Source organism: Lutjanus erythropterus, chromosome 21, assembly GCF_056507025.1.
Source record: "Lutjanus erythropterus isolate fLutEry1 chromosome 21, fLutEry1.hap2, whole genome shotgun sequence".
Classification (NCBI taxonomy): Eukaryota; Metazoa; Chordata; class Actinopteri; order Lutjaniformes; family Lutjanidae; genus Lutjanus; species Lutjanus erythropterus.
The window spans coordinates 6,011,792-6,029,081 of NC_139337.1; the positions used below are offsets into that span (position 1 = coordinate 6,011,792).

The 17,290-nt window shown below is 41.4% G+C and overlaps 1 protein-coding gene across 1 annotated transcript in view; it reads right to left on the bottom strand.

Moving 5' to 3' along the window:
* Positions 1 to 17,290, bottom strand: part of LOC146307226 (uncharacterized) — a 160,763-nt gene that overhangs the window by 58,354 nt on the left and 85,119 nt on the right. Inside the window, exon 7 of the mRNA XM_084746840.1 lies at positions 11,800 to 13,260. Coding sequence (XP_084602966.1) covers positions 11,800 to 13,260 — 1,461 coding nt within the window. The remainder of the gene's footprint in view (positions 1 to 11,799; positions 13,261 to 17,290) is intronic.

Below are 17,290 nucleotides of genomic sequence, written 5' to 3' on the forward strand. Positions count from 1 at the left end.
TCTTCTCTTTGGAGACTCTTTTTGGATGGATTGGTATATCTGCTCCTTCTTCCTTACAGCCTGGTAACATGTCTAGAAAAGTGATCTTTGTCTTTGATTCTGTCTAACTTAAACATTTTCACAAACATTTCACATCTTCATTGTACATTAAGTGTGTCTTCTTAAATTTTATCTGAAAACCCCACCTTCAATTAAAGGGTACCAACAGGTGCCCTTGAGATGAGCCAGGCCTGCGCAGGAAAGACCACTGGTGACTGCCACGCAATGCATTCTGGTTAGATTTGTGTCCAACTTGATCCCAAATTGAGCTGCTGTCATGCACATGTGGGCAACAATAACCTCACAAGACCAAGGAGGTGACAGTCTTTATAGCCAGGCGATGCAGCTGCTCTCCACTGACTGCAAACGCCTGGCTTTGAATTAATTCGATTGGCTTTTAATTTTGACAACAAACACCACGTGTTGTAGAAAATAGTAATTTTCTGTGCAATTGTAACATTTAATGCTAGATATATTAGTTTTCTGTTGTGCAATGAACATAGTCTGCAAAGTACAGGTAGACTACAGGTGTTCTAACAGGATGTTAGTGTCACTTCCTGTATATTCTCTGAAGTCTGCTGGACACTGTCCAGCTTGACAGCAGCTTTTTGTCACCACTTCCTGCTGCGGCCGCCTGATCTCATCTGCTTTCCAGACGAGGCACACGTCATCTCGAACGAGCCTAATGAGAGCCAGCAAGGTTACTTACTGCAAACTGGATGTCGACATGTATTGCTATGAAGAACAAAAAAATAACGGATATTTATCCAACTGAAGATGATTTGTAGATCAGTTTCTAGAATTGCAATCAAAGAGTTGATGGGCAACTGTAAAGAAAGGTTGCAACTGTTTGTTGTCCATTTCATAGCTGTGCATCTTTGTCGAACAAAGTGTAACATCAGCAACATGTTGTCAGTGTAGTGTCTCATTAACTCCAGCATCTGTCGCTGTTCCTAGGGCAACAACTAACTGATCCTTAGTCTCTATGGCAACTCCCCCACCCCCCACGTGTCCCTCCCCAAAGGCACGTCTCTATCTGTCGACCACCGGAAACTTGAAAATAACAATTTGACCTTCATCAACATTTTATCTAGTACTACTTCTACAGCCACCATATCTGTTTAAATACTGTGTGATTGTTTCATCAGGTGAAATTACGATACTGTTCATAGCTTCAGACTTACATAATGACTTTCAACATTCCTGAATTATCTTAAGTTGTGTGTGTTTTTCCCTCTGAGATTTTTTCAGGTGCAGTTCTATCAAACAAAGGTGATAAGTGGACCCTTCTTCTAGCTGCTGAAGCATAAAGGGCATGCTGCTGCCTGCTTGTCTGCCTGTCTGAGAATGTGTCTGAGAGCCTCGCACCTTTTAAAAGCAGTAAAAGCTTCTGCCAGAGTGTTAATGTTGCATCCTTTTCTAATAGAAGCATCCGATATAAAAAAAAATGTTGACTGGTTTGATTCAGTCACTCAAATAACACAATAAAATGGTAAAATACTCCAACATATCACTGTATGTAATCTACTGTATAGTATAGGAGCTGTAATGTGCAGATGTGTGACAGATTAAGGGATTAAAATCAAAATTCAAATGCTGTGCATCTCTTTTTCTTTGGCTTGTGCATCCCTTCTGTTTAAACCTGGTATTTCTGCACAGTTGCAGATAAATATATAAAACATATCCTCGTAGCTAAATGCCATAGCTCGATTGTCACTCACTCCCAAAACATCATATATTACCGTCAGCAATAGGCTTACTGGCCCATAACTATGTTATGTAGGTCATGTGACATTACACATGTTTTATGTTGCAAAACGGTTCCAGTCTTGTTAGGGTTAGGCAACAAAACTACTTGGTTAGGGTTAGGAGCAGATCATGATTTGGGTGAAAATAACTATAACGTCCATCACAACATTTTAAGATGCTAAAAACTTTAAATAACTCTATGTTTACTTTTTGCTCCACACGGGACTCAGTCCTTGGTCTTCTGGGAGAAAGTCCTCTGCTTGTTTGAGCTACCCCACCTCGTCCATGTACACATTTTTTCGCTCCTCATCCTTCTCCTGTTGTACTTACTACTACCACTAGGGGGCGCCACCTAACAATAAACACACATATTAGTCGGAATGACCTGCCTGCACTTGCGACCAACACGCACGTTTTTTTCTGGCTGAGAAAAGCGTTGATTTTATTGATTTTTTTTCTACAGCAGGCTGAAAATGTTCATTTATCATTATAAAGTATGCTAGTTTCAGACATTACTACCTGGGGTAGAGCTCCATCCTTTGCACAGTGAGTGAGTTTTGGTCACACTGAACTTCTTTGGTCTGTTTAGATTTTGAATAAAAAATGCAGAACTTTTAGTTTGAAATGTTCTGATTTATTGTATTGCCATTTCTGGAGTGGTGTAATGTTGCTATAAGGCTACAGGGAATAGTATTTCATCATTATTTTATACCCTTATTGGATTAGCCTCCTGCCTGCATGTATTTATACTGAGGGATCTTACGAGTTATATGCATTAAAGAAAGTTGATTTAATTTAAAAAGACTAATTTAATCCAATTAATCACTTTGTTTAGATTGGGGAGTTTATGGAGTTTTTTTTAAGGATTTTTTTTAAAGTATGTTTTTTAGGATGATGACATCAGGCATTCAAAGCCTCAGCTGGAAATCTCAATTGAAGCTTCAAATGTATCATAAAAAAGTTAGATTTGCTACAGCAGTAACAGCCTAGAAAACATGTAAATATCCCCTAGTGTTTCTCTTTCATATTCACAACACACACAAATGATTATTTTCAGTGACAATACCACACAGCCATATAGCCTGGTATATCTAATGCATTTTGAGTGTGCCTCAAAGTATGTCTTGAGGTTCCCTGTCTGTGGTAATGGATGTCTGCATACACAGAGTCTTTCTACATCCATCTGTTTACCTTTCTTTATGCATGGACATTTTTTCCTCCCTATTTTTATGAGCCTCTCTATCTATAGACATATTTTAGTTTATGTGTACCTGTTTGCATCTGTTTGTATGCTTGTCTGCCTCTCTGTTGCTGCATCCATAAATCTGTCCCTCCAGAAACCTTCCTGCCTCCTGGCTGCTGTTTGTTTATCTCTCAGCTTGCTTGACGATCTTTTTCCACGCCTCTGCCCCTCTCATGTTGCTCTGGACACTCCTCTGCCTCAGATCTGTCTGTTTCCTGTCACTCTGTTCTCTTAAATTCTCTCAGTGTGTGTGAAGTCTGCCTGCCTAGGGAACAGCGAGGCCCTCTTCTGCTCTCAGATGCATCTATTTTTATTTATTTCGATTTAACAGAAGCTGAATCTGCAAAACACACGCTCTTCAATGTTCACTCACATGCAAAACCCTCATTTCAGAAACAGAGAAAGCTTCAGCGAAATGTTACTGAGCCAAATGTCCAGTGCCTGCCTGAGTTGTGACACAGATTGAAAACATTTAAAGCGACAGGTCACCCCAAAATCAAAAATACATATTTCTCCCGGGCCTATAATGGTTTCTTATCCATCTAGATTTTTTTTAGTGTGCCTTGAATTGAGATGTCAGCCTTCTCTGCAGTCGGACGAGGCCAGATGGCCAGATTTTTTTTTTTAAGGGTCTGACCTGCCAATTCCAATTTTCAGTCTTTCTCAGAACTATAACTGACAGCATTCACAAACACTTTGCAACTTTTCTTGTGAAACTAAATTGGATGTACATAATAAAACACTGACTATTAAATAACTTGACCGTGATCTCGCGAGATTTCACAGGATGTGATTTCACGTGATCTTGTGCAGAAGCAGATGTAAACAAACTGGAGACTGAAGCGTTGCAACAGTTTGCTGGAGTAAACTGTAAAGTGACTGACCAGTCACGCAAAAAAAACGGCCGGTTCTGGTCTCTGGCCAGTCGATCGGTGCATCCCTATCCGTAGACCTTTCTTTCTGCAGTAGAATCTACTGGAGCGACTTCAGAATCTTCAGAAAATAGTTGGTACAGTGGGCAGCTTGTCGTGAGCAGTTTCAGGAACTACTTTCTATCGGCAGTGGAATTTACTGGAACTACTTTAAAATCTTCCCACAGTACACACCCTGTGAGCAGTTTCATGTAGGAAGTAGAATCTACAATACAAACCCTGTGAGCAGTTTCAGGAACTACTTTCTGCAGTAGCATGTACTGGAACTACTTTAGAATCTCCTCTAATTTCTTTCTACTAGAAAGAAAGTAGTTCCTACATGAAACTGCTCACAGGTCTGTGGATTATCTTGAGTAACTGGGTCATGATTTCTGGAAAGAGACACTGGTTTTGAATTTTTTAAATGTGTTTTTTTTTTTTTTTTGGTGCTTTGAGCACAAGGCATGTGACATTATGTTCCATTGTATTGGAGAGAAGTCAGGCAGCTCTATGGCAGATATCTCCAAAACTCTGCAAAGGGAAAAATATGAATTTTGAATTTTGAATATTTATGTGCTGAATGTTGCAGAGGCTGGAAGCAACAGCATTATGACAAAATAACTTGAACTAAGCTAAGCAGCAATGATAACATATGTAAAAATATATGTAACTCACATTTAGCGAAAACTTTTCTCATATTCTGCAAGTCTGACATTTTGCATTAATACTGGTAGGACACTGAACCCTTCCTGTACAGTATAGACCTACTTGTTTGCTTACCTGCTGCCTAAGCAAAGCTCAAAATATAAAGTCGCTCTACTAAATTGGAAATCAGGTCAACTTCTTTTTACAGAGGAAAAGTTTTAGAAGAGTACAAAAGAAATTAATTATATAAGTATAGTCTATATAGAAAACTTTTCAAGTCACGCTCTGTACAAGTTTGAAATAATTAAACTTTCATAAAGGGGACCTCTTATCAGAAATGTCAGAAAGGATTACTGTAATACAGTGTAATAGAATGTATATAAAGTACTGTGGTGAGGAGGGACTCCACATTGAGTTTCAGCACCATGGACAGAGAATACACTGTCCCTGCTTACATTAAAGGGCAAGTCCATCAACTTTAACCAAAAAAGTTTAGTTTAATGGTGATGCATGTCAAAACTGTACTGGAAAATGTTCCATGACTCCAGAGTCAGAGAATGGAATCCCTGGTGATGTCATCATGGTTATCTCAGCATGAGCTTCAGGACTACAAATAGATAGATATACTTAATAAAAGTTTAAATATATGGAATTCTAGCACCTGGCAAATATGCAGTACGTGGTTAGTACAAATCTAATAGGAACTCTTTTGACATCCTCTATTAGTATGGCCAGGTCTTTTGCTGGAATAAAATAATAAATAAATAATAAATAATAATAATAAAATAATAATATAAGGTATACAGCAATTTGCACACCTATATAAAAATTACTTTTCATTGACTAAATAAAGTTGTCTCATGCCTGAAGCTACAGATGTAGGGTCCATTTAAGTTCATCATCATTATTATGATGATTATTATTAGTAGTAGTAGTGACAAGACTGCATGACAATGAAACTTAACTTCAGTCTGGACATCTTGTGTAATTTGTGTAGTGTAACTTGTGTAATGTCCTTCAATCACTGTGGGGTGCTGTAGGATACTGGCTTGTGACATTCACATGTACAGCTGATAGACAGCCCTCATTTGCATTATTTCCCATGATGCACTGCTGACAGTTTAAATTAGCTATTTTATCTTCCACATTGCAGAATAGAAGTGAAAACCGCTATTCAACTCTCAATTAGCTCTGCTTACAGTTGTGTTTACCAATAGAAAACATGCGGCATTGTGGACTTGCATGAGAGTTTGATACCCAATAAATCAATAAGTCTGTATTGGGCAGTGATACCAATATTGGATTGGTCCCATCTCTACCTGTGACAAGCATTAACAAGGAACATTGTTAGACTGAGGCATGAAGATGGGCTTGACAGACGACTCATGTTTGAGTGTGGATGCAAGCAGGTAGCCTACAATGCTTTTAGTAAGTCTTAGGGAAGCTACATGAATATATAACGTGTATTTCTAATTCACAATTTCCATGCAGACACCAAAATTTCACCAAACTCACCAAAATTTCTACTCATTGAGCTGATATGATCTCCTTTTTAAAATGCCAACATCAAATTCTATTAAATCTTAGGCACAGCCTGCTGCTGGCCTGCAGCCATCTCTCTATGGGTTCAGAATCTGTTGCTGAAGCAGGCTACACCTTCTGAAAAAACAACCATGAGTGACTCATACTCTTGTCCTACAGTTAGCTTTTGGTTAGCTTGTTGGCTTTTACAGTGGCGCCAATGAGGCAAAATTCCAACACTTCCCCTGAAGCCGTCAAAAGGCATTAGCTCACTCCAGTTCAAGGAGGGGGCCATACTGTATAAATGTCCCTTCTGGGCTGCCATCTAACAGCCTGTGCTCCAATGAAAAGAGTCTAAATGACAGCGAAACGCGCTATGTGGTAAAAATAGACCGCTGATACAGTATATTCACGCCTGCCTGCCTTTTGAGGATTTGTGTTTTTGTCCTGAAATAGCGTGATGACTCATGTGTGTACAGTGTGTGTTTGTGTGGGTGTGTATTTGTGACTGTGCAGGAGACAGGACCACAGCGGTGGTAGATATGTGTTCTTCATATTGTCTGGCACCTGTGTTTTAGCACTGTCTGAGAGAGACGGCGTAGTACTGGTGCTGGAGGAGAACAGGTGTTGTTGTGATGTGGTTTGAACATCCGTCCTGGTTACAATATTTTAATTGAAAAGAACAAGCTGTAACCAAAACAGTGACTACTACTATATGTTTTGTCCAAAGCTAATCTTGCATACTAATCATCAGCCACAAATATTAGGCTGTATGCTCAAGGACCTCTTGCGGCTGTGGTGATTTATAACTTTTGAAAAAAACAAGAAAAACATATTATATTTACTTTTTTGTTTTACATTGATTGATTACTTTTCACTCCTCTAAACCAGCTGGTAGGGACCACAAGTCATCAACAACTGCTAGGCTAAAAACCTAGTCTTTTGGAGGCAACATTTTAGCCTTTGTTGTGACTCAAAAACAACCATAGTCCAAAGTTTTGTTTGACCTTTTACTGCAGCATTCCATTACCTGATATGTTATAATCCACTAAAGATAGGCACAATGTGAGATTCAAATCCCTGTTGTGTTAGCTTCAATGGCATCTATGCTTAATTCAAAAGCTAGTAGTTGTGGTGGCATTGCAGAAGGTGCTTCACCATCTGTTGCCTGGCAGAGATCAGCATTCTACTGAGTGAACTCTTGCATTTTTAGCTCTGTTTTGGTCACCACCTAACCTGTCATGCCAGATGGTTTGTTACGCAGAGCCATTTGGGACACTGTCCCTAGAAACTGTTTAGAAAAGGGCAAGCACTTCAAAAAACACTTGACAGGTGATTGGATGACCCATCAGTCAATCACGTCAAACACAAGCCAACATCAATCAGTCAGATCAAACTCTTGCCGAAGCCAGTCGGGAGAAGAGCAAAAGATCTTTTTTAATCGAGAAAAGCTTTCGGGGCCATGCAGTGCTGATTTGCTGCACCCTTTTTGGTGCAGACACAAACGAATAACTTGAAGCCTGGCAAGATGGATTTTCACATGATCTCGCATGTCCAGCTGCCTTGCAAGGCAAGTCACCACCAGGTCCTGAGAAAAGTATCTGGCTTTTTAGCTGCTAATTACTCCGCTATGTTCACCACCTAGGTGCTAACTTTGTTTATTTGAGGTCATGTACAGTGGATTTTTAAAGCTTTTTCACTAAAAACAGCTGTCCAGAAAACAAGTTGATGCTAGCAGTAAGAAGGCTGAAACAAAACAGTAAATTTCAGGATACAAAACCAAAACAATGAGCTGAAAGATGCTAAAACACTGTAAAACGAAGAGGAAACTGAGTTTTCTATGGGTTCAACACAACGAGTGACCCCTTTCACATGACACACAAGTCATTTAATTAACTGCCTATATAAAAATGTGTGTAACTTTAAGCCCATTTTAAGTAATTTTAGCCAACAGCCCCTATTCTTGTGGAAATTATAGTCAATACAGAGTGTCTTTGCATCATATACATTTCTGTGTTCGTACATGTGTGGGTGATGTACCCACGCTTATATAAGATGTGTCGATGACTGTCGTGTTCAGTCAGAAGGACACACTTTGTACACTGTATTCTGGGTTGTCTATTATTAGCCTCATTGGTAGGTACAGTAATAAGGTAGACAGAAAACTAGACACAAGGCCCACTTTGAAGCTGCACCAGCCCCTGCTAGTTCCACTTTTAGAAGTGAAAAACTAAAAATTTGAAAATGTCCCAGCTTGTCCCACATTTTCCACCTCTAAAAAAACAACGAATTATGATAAATTAGTATTATTATTATTTTACTCAATCACCCTCCTGAGGGTTTACATCGTTTTCCATCTCCATCTAGGCTTCACCCTCTTCATTATTCCCTCATCAATCCCACAAGTCTTCACAGCATCATCTGTTCTCCCCTTATCCTTTGCCTCTTTCTCCTGAGGTACAGGAAAAATATTATTCCGTCCTTGCACACTTAAATACATTACTCTGTTTCTCTCGAAAGTTTCTAAAAGCCTTTTTGTTTCTAACTCAAATGCATTATTCTTCTAGCACTTTTATTCTGTATGTCACCTCCCTCTTCCTTACTGTATTCCCATTAGCAACCCTCTGAAGTCTGTCTTCTTGCTCTTTATTGTGCTCCACATGCCTTCTTATCTTTTGTACAAGGCTTAAATACCACTCTTGGTGACAAAGACCCACCCCTGGACACTGACAAGAGGGCTTATTACACAGAGGGAAGACAGAGCCAGCTGCGTTCAGCACTCTTGTCTTGTTCTTCCTCTCTAATATGAACACACATTTTTATGAGCACTCACACATGTACCCCAAAACTCCCTCACAGAAAATATAACCAGTCTGTATGCGACAAAGAGACTAAAAATTCAGCCCATGAATGCAACACCCTATTCAGATTTTCTACATTATCTACTGTATGTGGAAGTGACAAAAATGTAAGCCCTTCCGTTCTCGTGAAAGGGATGGGGCGCATTGATCAAAGCAGCTTAATAGCCAGGTTCAACACTCGGCTGTTCCTGTGGAGAGCTGAAGGCTGGCTCAGTCCTCATTACAGCCTCCAATGGGAGGCAGAGACAGGAAGTGTTGAAAGGAAGGACAAGGAAATGAATCCTCTGGAACTCTGCATCTCAATAAATCACAACAGCACGCACGAAAAACACAAGCTCCTCTGGAAGGACGGACACGCCCACAAGCATGCATGCACGCAAACAAACACTTGCAAGCCTGCGCATGAGCACAAATGCCAAAATGCAATTGCAAGTACACATGAATGCATCAAAATACACAACCATACACAGGTGACACACACATCCACTCACAGCTACATTCATTTTGCATTAAAACGAGAGCTGGACATGACTCCTAACAACTCCCTTTGGACTCCCTGTTGAATCTCGTAACTCTGATCAACATCAGTCAACACACACAAGTCAAACGGTTCTATTTGTGACTACTCATCCCCGGCAGGAATGAACATTATTATTCCCCCGTCTGCTGAAGCCTTTTCTTAATGAGCCACACCACAAATAACATGAGCAACCAATAGCTTTCATCTTCTGGTGCCTAACTATGTCCAGTTACAGTGGCAGCAAGGTAACCCAGGCAACCAGGGAAGCTACTGTAGGCACGGTAGCTCCCATCAAATTTTCCAGCTCCTCCCTAGTAATCCCATGGCATTCCCAAGGCCAGATGGGATATTTGATCCAGCATGGTCTAAATTTGGGTCTACTCCCCAATATAAATGGACATGACATGAAAAACTCTAGGGAGGCATCATTGACTATGTTTAAGTGGATAAAAAATTGGGTTTTGGCTCTTATGCCAAAAAAGACAATATTCCTATGAAGTGGTTTACGTGGCTAATGAAAATAAATATTCCACTAATATTCTTGTTTACATGCATCTATCTAAGGCTCATATTATATATCATTTCCCAAGGCCTGTAGATATCCAACTCTTTTGTGTTTAAATGCAGGTGTGTTTTATCTTCTGACCACAATTAGGGGCTTTTCTTTGTGCATGCATCTCTACTCAAGCGTTCCAAACTATTGGGTTGGATTTGTTGGCACACACAAAGCTGACTGTAAAGGAACAAGAGACTTTGTGTCACAAACTGCAGTTAAAAATGATTTTATGAGATGCATGTTCCAAATGTTCTGGATATATGTCCAAAGAATGCTCATAAAACCCACTAATCTTAACCCAATAGTCTTCATCAGAAAATGCTATGATTTAAATAAGGCCTAATTCGGTGTAATGTGGCATATCAAATTCTGAATATTGTTATTCTCAGACTAACAGTGGAAGATCTGTGTGCAAGTTAACATAGTCCTTGTCATGGTCCCCAAAACAACTCCACTGACTCGATTTTAATGCACCTGCTCTCCCAGGTTCCTTCTGGATGTCTAACCATTCCTCTAAAGGTGAGCCCTGCCACCTTGCAAAGAGGGCTACTTTCTGTCACTTGTATCAACAATTTCATTATTTTGGTCATTACCCAAAGCTCAAGATAAGAGCTGGAAATACAAGTGTCACAACCAAAGTGGAACAGGCTGCTCTTGTGCACGTTGCAGGTTATGGTGCACTGAAGCCACAAGGACAACATCATCTGCAAATAGTGGAGATGCCAAAAAGACACTCTCCAGCTGTCACTCTACAGCTGTGCCTTGATATTTGAAGCATAAAATTAATGACCAGGAGATGTGGCAAAGGGTACCCTTATACTCAACTGTCTGCATCTCCCATCAGTCATTCTGTAATCATCCCAGTGACAAGTCTCAAAAATGATGCATGCAAAAACACAACAAAGCCACAAGAAGAATCAAAATATGACTCACCTATGTTGGAGAATCAGCCAAGGCAGCAATCATCACAGAACATGGAAAGTAAAATTGACAAAAACAACAATTACCATTTGATATTTTATACTCTCAGGAGACACACCAGGATGTGAACTGTTGAGGCACAACAACAGAGGGGAGTTAACATGACACCAACACAGCCTTTTCCTTCAACATTCTTTTCTAGGAGAAGTTGTAAAGAAACAGGCAGCTAGTGAGAAAGAAAGAGTTAATTGGACACAAGAGAGATAAGATAGAGTGACACCTCACTCCTGGATGCAGAGGAAACAGCATGATTACAGTGTTAACACATACACCTGGACAGAAGAGAAAAGAAGAAGATCGGTTTTGATTTGGTGAAGATGTCTAGTGGTGTTGCTAAGAAGAAAGACTCTGTGATTGGTTAGTAGTAGCACACCCGTCACGGCAACACTGTTAATTATGGAGAACATCCCAGCAGTGCATCAATGGGAATTAAGATACTCACAGATTAAAGTCAAGCCAATCCACAGCCTCAGTTGGTCAACACTTGAGCCCATGCATTAGTCACTCACAAACAGTCCAAACTGGACAAGCCAAAAAGCCCCAGCCAAGTTTTAAGACAAATGTATCCATGCAAGGGGTAATACAAATGGGTTTTACTATCCATCAAACCCCTAATAAGTTAGACAACCAAGCAATCAGTTCTGCCCCAAAGATTATTTGAAATCAGGATCAAAGATCTGAACGACTCAAGCTGGATGAAAACATCATGCATGACTATAAACCATGAGCTACTCTATATTTAAGTTTTTTGTCCAGGGCTGACTGCAACCAACCTTCGATGTCGATCATGGCTGGTTCTTCCATGGAATCAGCAAAGCTTGGAAAGAAGGGCTTAGCTGAAGGGTTAAGTCCAGATCCTGGAACTGCCAGAGGGGTGGCCGATGGAGGGGAAGATGGACTGATGAGTGGGGATGCTTCTGGAGGGAACTTCTTTTCTCCCGGGGAGGTGGGACTCTTTACAGAGGAGGAGGAAGATGAAGAACAAGACTTCTTGGATTGTTTCTGGGCCGATTTGGCATCTTTATTCTCCTTTGTTTGGAATTCCTGCGCTGTGGTTTTAGGGGAGCGGAGAGGGGCTGGGCTAGGGGTGTCAAAGGACAGCCCTAAGGGTAAAGGATGACCTGAGGTGCTCATGTCGCTGAAGTCAAATAGCTCGCTGTTGCTGGTCATGTGGGAGTCGTTCAGGAGCCATGAAGCATCGGAGGGTGAGAGAGGTGGGGCTGAGGCTAACACCTCGCCTTGTGGGGAATGGCCTGGGCTTGACTGAGAGGCTGGGCTGAAAGCCGAGGTGTCTCCCTCAGGTAAGCCCTGCACGCAAGACTCTTGGAGGGAACTGGTGTTGTCAAACATTCCACTGTCAACCATGTCACCACTGGTTGCTTCATTATCTGGAGAGAAAGGTGGTAAAAAGGCCTGGCTGCTGTTACCCAAGCTGGCATTTTCAGTATCCATCAGGAGGTCAAATGGATCATCAGGTCGAGAAGCCATGGGGAAGGAACCAAGAGCTGCACTGTTGGTGGTGGAGGGCATGGTGAACGGAGCAGCTGTGGCTTTCAGCTCGCTCTTCAGGACCACTGGGTTGATGGTTGCCACTGTTGGAGAGAATAGGTCCTGGGACAGTGGGGTAGGGACCAGGCCCTCTTCTGGGAAGACCTCTTGTTTCCAGGGGCTCTGACTGGTGTCCATGTCGAACGAGGCCTCCAGGTTACCTTGAGCAGAACTCCCTAGATCCATCATCACCTCCTCTGTGATTTGAGAGGTTGCTGCGGACGCAGGGACAAATGGTTCCGCCATCACTCCCCACTCCTCTGGAAGCTTCTTCCTGCTCTTACCCTTCTTCCCCCGGCCTCCACTCTTCCCAAGCTGCTCCTCCCAGCCACCGTCTCCTCTATCCCGCCTTGGGCCAATCCTGTGGTAAAATTCCTCTGTTGAGGGGCTGTTTTCTCCCTGTGCTTGCGCTTCAAGGTGACCCCTGCCCTCATGTTCGTAAGATCCTTCATCTTTCTGTCGCCTTTTCTTCTTCTTCTTCTGTTTTCGGTCTGATCCCTCTCCCTCCCTTTCATCGCCTCCAGCATAGGCAGTGCTCTCTCGGCTAGGCCAACTGTCTGTCGGCTCTTCAGGGCTTATTGCGTGATGGCTGGCATGACGACTGATCACCGTGGTGACACTTGGTGTGAAAGGGAGGTCTGTCGGTAGGTAGCCAGCCTGGTCTGGCCAGCAGTCGCCTAAGGCACCTTGTTGTGGGTGAAGAGGGGAGAGTTTAAAGTTGGGGGGGTTGGGTATGTGTCAATGAAATGGTTCCCTTGGTCTAAAATGACGGAGAACCTTCAGAAATGTATGGCAAATAGGGAAAACCTCTTAGTCTAAAAACAATATAACAAAGAAGACAATAATACCAAGGCCCTGTGTCCACCAAAGTATTTTCTTCCCATCTGAAAGTGCCAGATAGACTTCTGAAAAACATCCAGCTGGGAGTACTTGAGAGACGATTAGGAATATTCGTGTATGTAATGGTTAATTTATGTTTTGCCAGTATCTCATTTTGCAGAGAGCTTGTCTTATCAACAAATGCTTAATGTATTGAAAGGCAAAGAACTTGGTCTGACTCTTTCTCTGGATGAAGGGAAGGCTGACCTGCTGGTCTGCTAGTGGGGCGTATCAGGGGGCACATTTCCTGTCAGACTGGCTTGCAGTCTTGCAGTGCTGCTTATCACAGCATAACATTGTCTATGTGGGTTCATCAGATTTTGTGGGCAAGGACACGTCACAGTGAGTATCATTGTTTGCTTCAAGAGCTGAAGTTACACAGAGCCATGTTCAAAGAGTAGGCTACTGCAGGACACACTTTGGGGTATTTGTCCCATCCCTTCTCCACTGTAATTGGACAAGTGGGTAAAAAGTAACAGTGACAAGCACAGTGTTTTACTTAATGTTTTTTTTTTATCTTGTCAGCAGGAAAAAAACACCAAACGCAGAACTGAAACTCAGCACTTCATCACGCTGAGGGCATTTTTTGTATAAATACGCTGTCCTCCCAGTGGAAGGAATTCAAAACATACACTGGCCAGGAAAAAAATGCTTTGGTGGACACACCCTCTAACACAAAATAAAAAATAAAAAATGTTTTAATTTTTCAAGTTATAGAAGCTATCATAGATATATTTTACTCTCTGAGATGGTGAGAAGACTAATAAGATGACTATATGGATCAGACACAGCATAGCAAGCATCTGGAGGAATTCAATACAATGCCAGAAGGGGTGCGTGTTGTTCCAGAAAGCAGAGCCTTAATCACTACACGCTTTGTGGATCTGAACTGTGGGGTCGCTTTTTCTCTTTCATTAATCTGCCAGTCTTGAATCAAACACTCAAGTGTCTGTGTTTTGTTGATCTTAAAATATAATCAAATAAAAATCACAAAGCTGGTTTTTAAGTCTTAAAATTCCTTCTGTGTCAACACTGATTGAGTGAGTAAGAGAGTGCTTGGAGGAATGAGAATCAAACACCCACACATACACACGCAAACATGCTGGAGACAATTTAATTAAATGATATAGAGAAGTGGTACTTTCGGGTGGCTGACTCACTGCAGCCCTGAGGCGTAGTACAGAGTGCACACTCACACTGAAATTTATTGGGCAGCAAAAAAGCTCTATTTGAGATCAAAACAGAAAGTGCGAGTCAGAGTGTGTTTGTGTGCAGACGCAATTAAGGGCACGTAGTACATACACAGTGTTCCACATGTACAGACACGCAAAAACAAAAAGGCTGCTTAATGGTCACATAGAAAGGAGGTCAATTATAGGCAGCCATGCTGTAACTAAAGCAGCCTGATCTTGGGACGTTGTATAATAAAGCTCAGGTAGACGAGAGACAACAAGAGTAAAGGGGACACTGCCCACAGAGACTGGGTTTGTCTTCTACTTTGGCCCAGTTTGTTTCTAGTTTTCAGTTATACACACACACACAGACACACACAGACACACACACACACACACACACACACACACACACACACACACACACACACACACACACACACACACACACACACACACAGAATAAGAGCTAAAGTGGAGCAGCTGTCAGGCTCCATACAGTACACTCGCTCTCTGGAGTGCTATATTTCATATTAACGAAGCCATGACAGACTTCTGCTCTCTATACTGTACATGCAGTAATTGGGCGAGGCAGCAAAAAAAGACATCAGCCAAATGGATCAGAAGGACTTAAATGTTGTCATGCAACCTCATTAGGCTGTGGGAGCATTAATGAACAGCCATCTCACTGTATGTGCACATACTATAATTAATTATAAAATGTGAAAGAGCAGAAAGTAATGTAGCTAATATCCCTCTAGTCTCATATGACACTGTGTTCAAATGCCATTAAACACAGGACTATAGGTGAAGTGTTTGAAATGAGTTAGCAGTTAACTAACTTCTTAATTTAATTTTGAATCCAAAATTGAATAGCTCTGAATTAAAGGATCAATATCTAAGCCACTGCACATGCAAAAATGAGCGCAGCAGTCCAAATAGTGAGTTGGAGCCACAGACTGTATATTAAAGAGGTTGTAATCCTGTTTATTTAACGATCTATGGTTGAAGAAAGTTGTTTCCCTCCTCCCCAGACACAGCAGAGTCAGGCGTGCTGCAGGAGGAGGACGCGTGCAACCTCATAAATCAACAATAAAAAGCGAAGACGACTCCTCCACTGTAAGTTGATCAGCTGTTTATAACTGTCAATGTAAAGTTAAGCCTGTTATGCTTAAAAAAAAAGCACACTGCTCTGAAAATACACACTCAGGACGATGAGTTATGTGGCTGCCTGCCAAACCATTAACATTTGGCTCATTTTATGAGCTATGAACATCTACGCCTTCTACAAAATTATAAATGATTGCTTACGACTCATAATTTGGCATTAATTTGAATTCTGATTTACGTGAAATGGACATACAAAACAGTTATTCTGGTCCGGAATGGAAATTTCAAAGGCAACTTAACATGTTTCCTTGATCTCTGATGACACATCGTGGTCATTTTATGATTGATTACAGTAAATATATCATACATTTTCTAATAAAATGTTTTCTTTGACCACCTTTTCAAATACATAATAACTGGTACTTTGATAAATCTGGCTGACTGTGCTGTTTTACATCACTCTGGCATCAGTCTGTCTCAGTCAGACTCAAAAAAGAGTCCCTTCAGGTTTCCAAAGATCTGCATTCTACTTCTTGTTACAGGGAGGAGGTGGGGGGGGGGGGGGGGGGGGCTGGTGGTTGCCGCACTGGTGAGTCACCATGTTACCTAGTAGCTGCCTCACGTACCAGTAGAGAGATTAGGCACACACACTCACACTGAGATGCACACAGACAGACACACAGTCTAGCAATTAATTTCAGGGTGACAGTGAGAGGTTCACACACAAGAGTAGTCTCCGTTCTCTGTGCCTTCATCGCCTGTCACAGATTGATTGAAAACTTGTGAATGAATCATCTGTCTGCTGCAGTGAGTCAAACTGTGGCTCTGCTGGTTGCAGTTAAACTGAAGCACTGCTCAGTTGTAGTGAGTCGGACAGTCTTGTTGTGTACTTGCTCTGTGGTAGTTAATATTGTAGCGGCAGGGGGAATTCAAACAAACCTGACTGCATTTCATGTGGGATCAGCTGGTCAAGGATCAACGACTGACTGACCGAACACGCAACAGGTGACATTACAAATGACTGGATTGCTTACTGCCTTTTCTCAGGGCTTTACATTCCCAAATACTGTCTAGGATTTTTATTTATCTTAATGGCAGAGAGAACCAGACCATTATTTGGACCCGGCTTATATTTTGCCTGTTACCCGGTTAATGCATCCGTGTTTAGATGTTGTTGCTCATCACCTTTCTGCTCTGAGCTTCTTTTCTCTGACAGAAGTTTTCATCCATGAAACTCAACATTCTTATGCAAATGTTTCATCATACTGAAAGTAGTGATGCACCCATCAGATACGCCCCATCAGTACTGGCACCATTAAGGGTATCTGCCATGATGTTACTGATCAGTTTTTTTCAGATTCAAATTGCTTTATTGGCATGACATAACGATGAACATATTGCCATAGCAAAGCATTTCTGAAAAGACACACTATAACAAGTCACATACTACAAAAAATACAAATAATATGACAATAAAGGGAAAATGTGGCACCTTTCATGTTGATGTCCAATCAGTGTTGGTGAAAAATGTAGTCAATTAAAGCTATAAATTCCT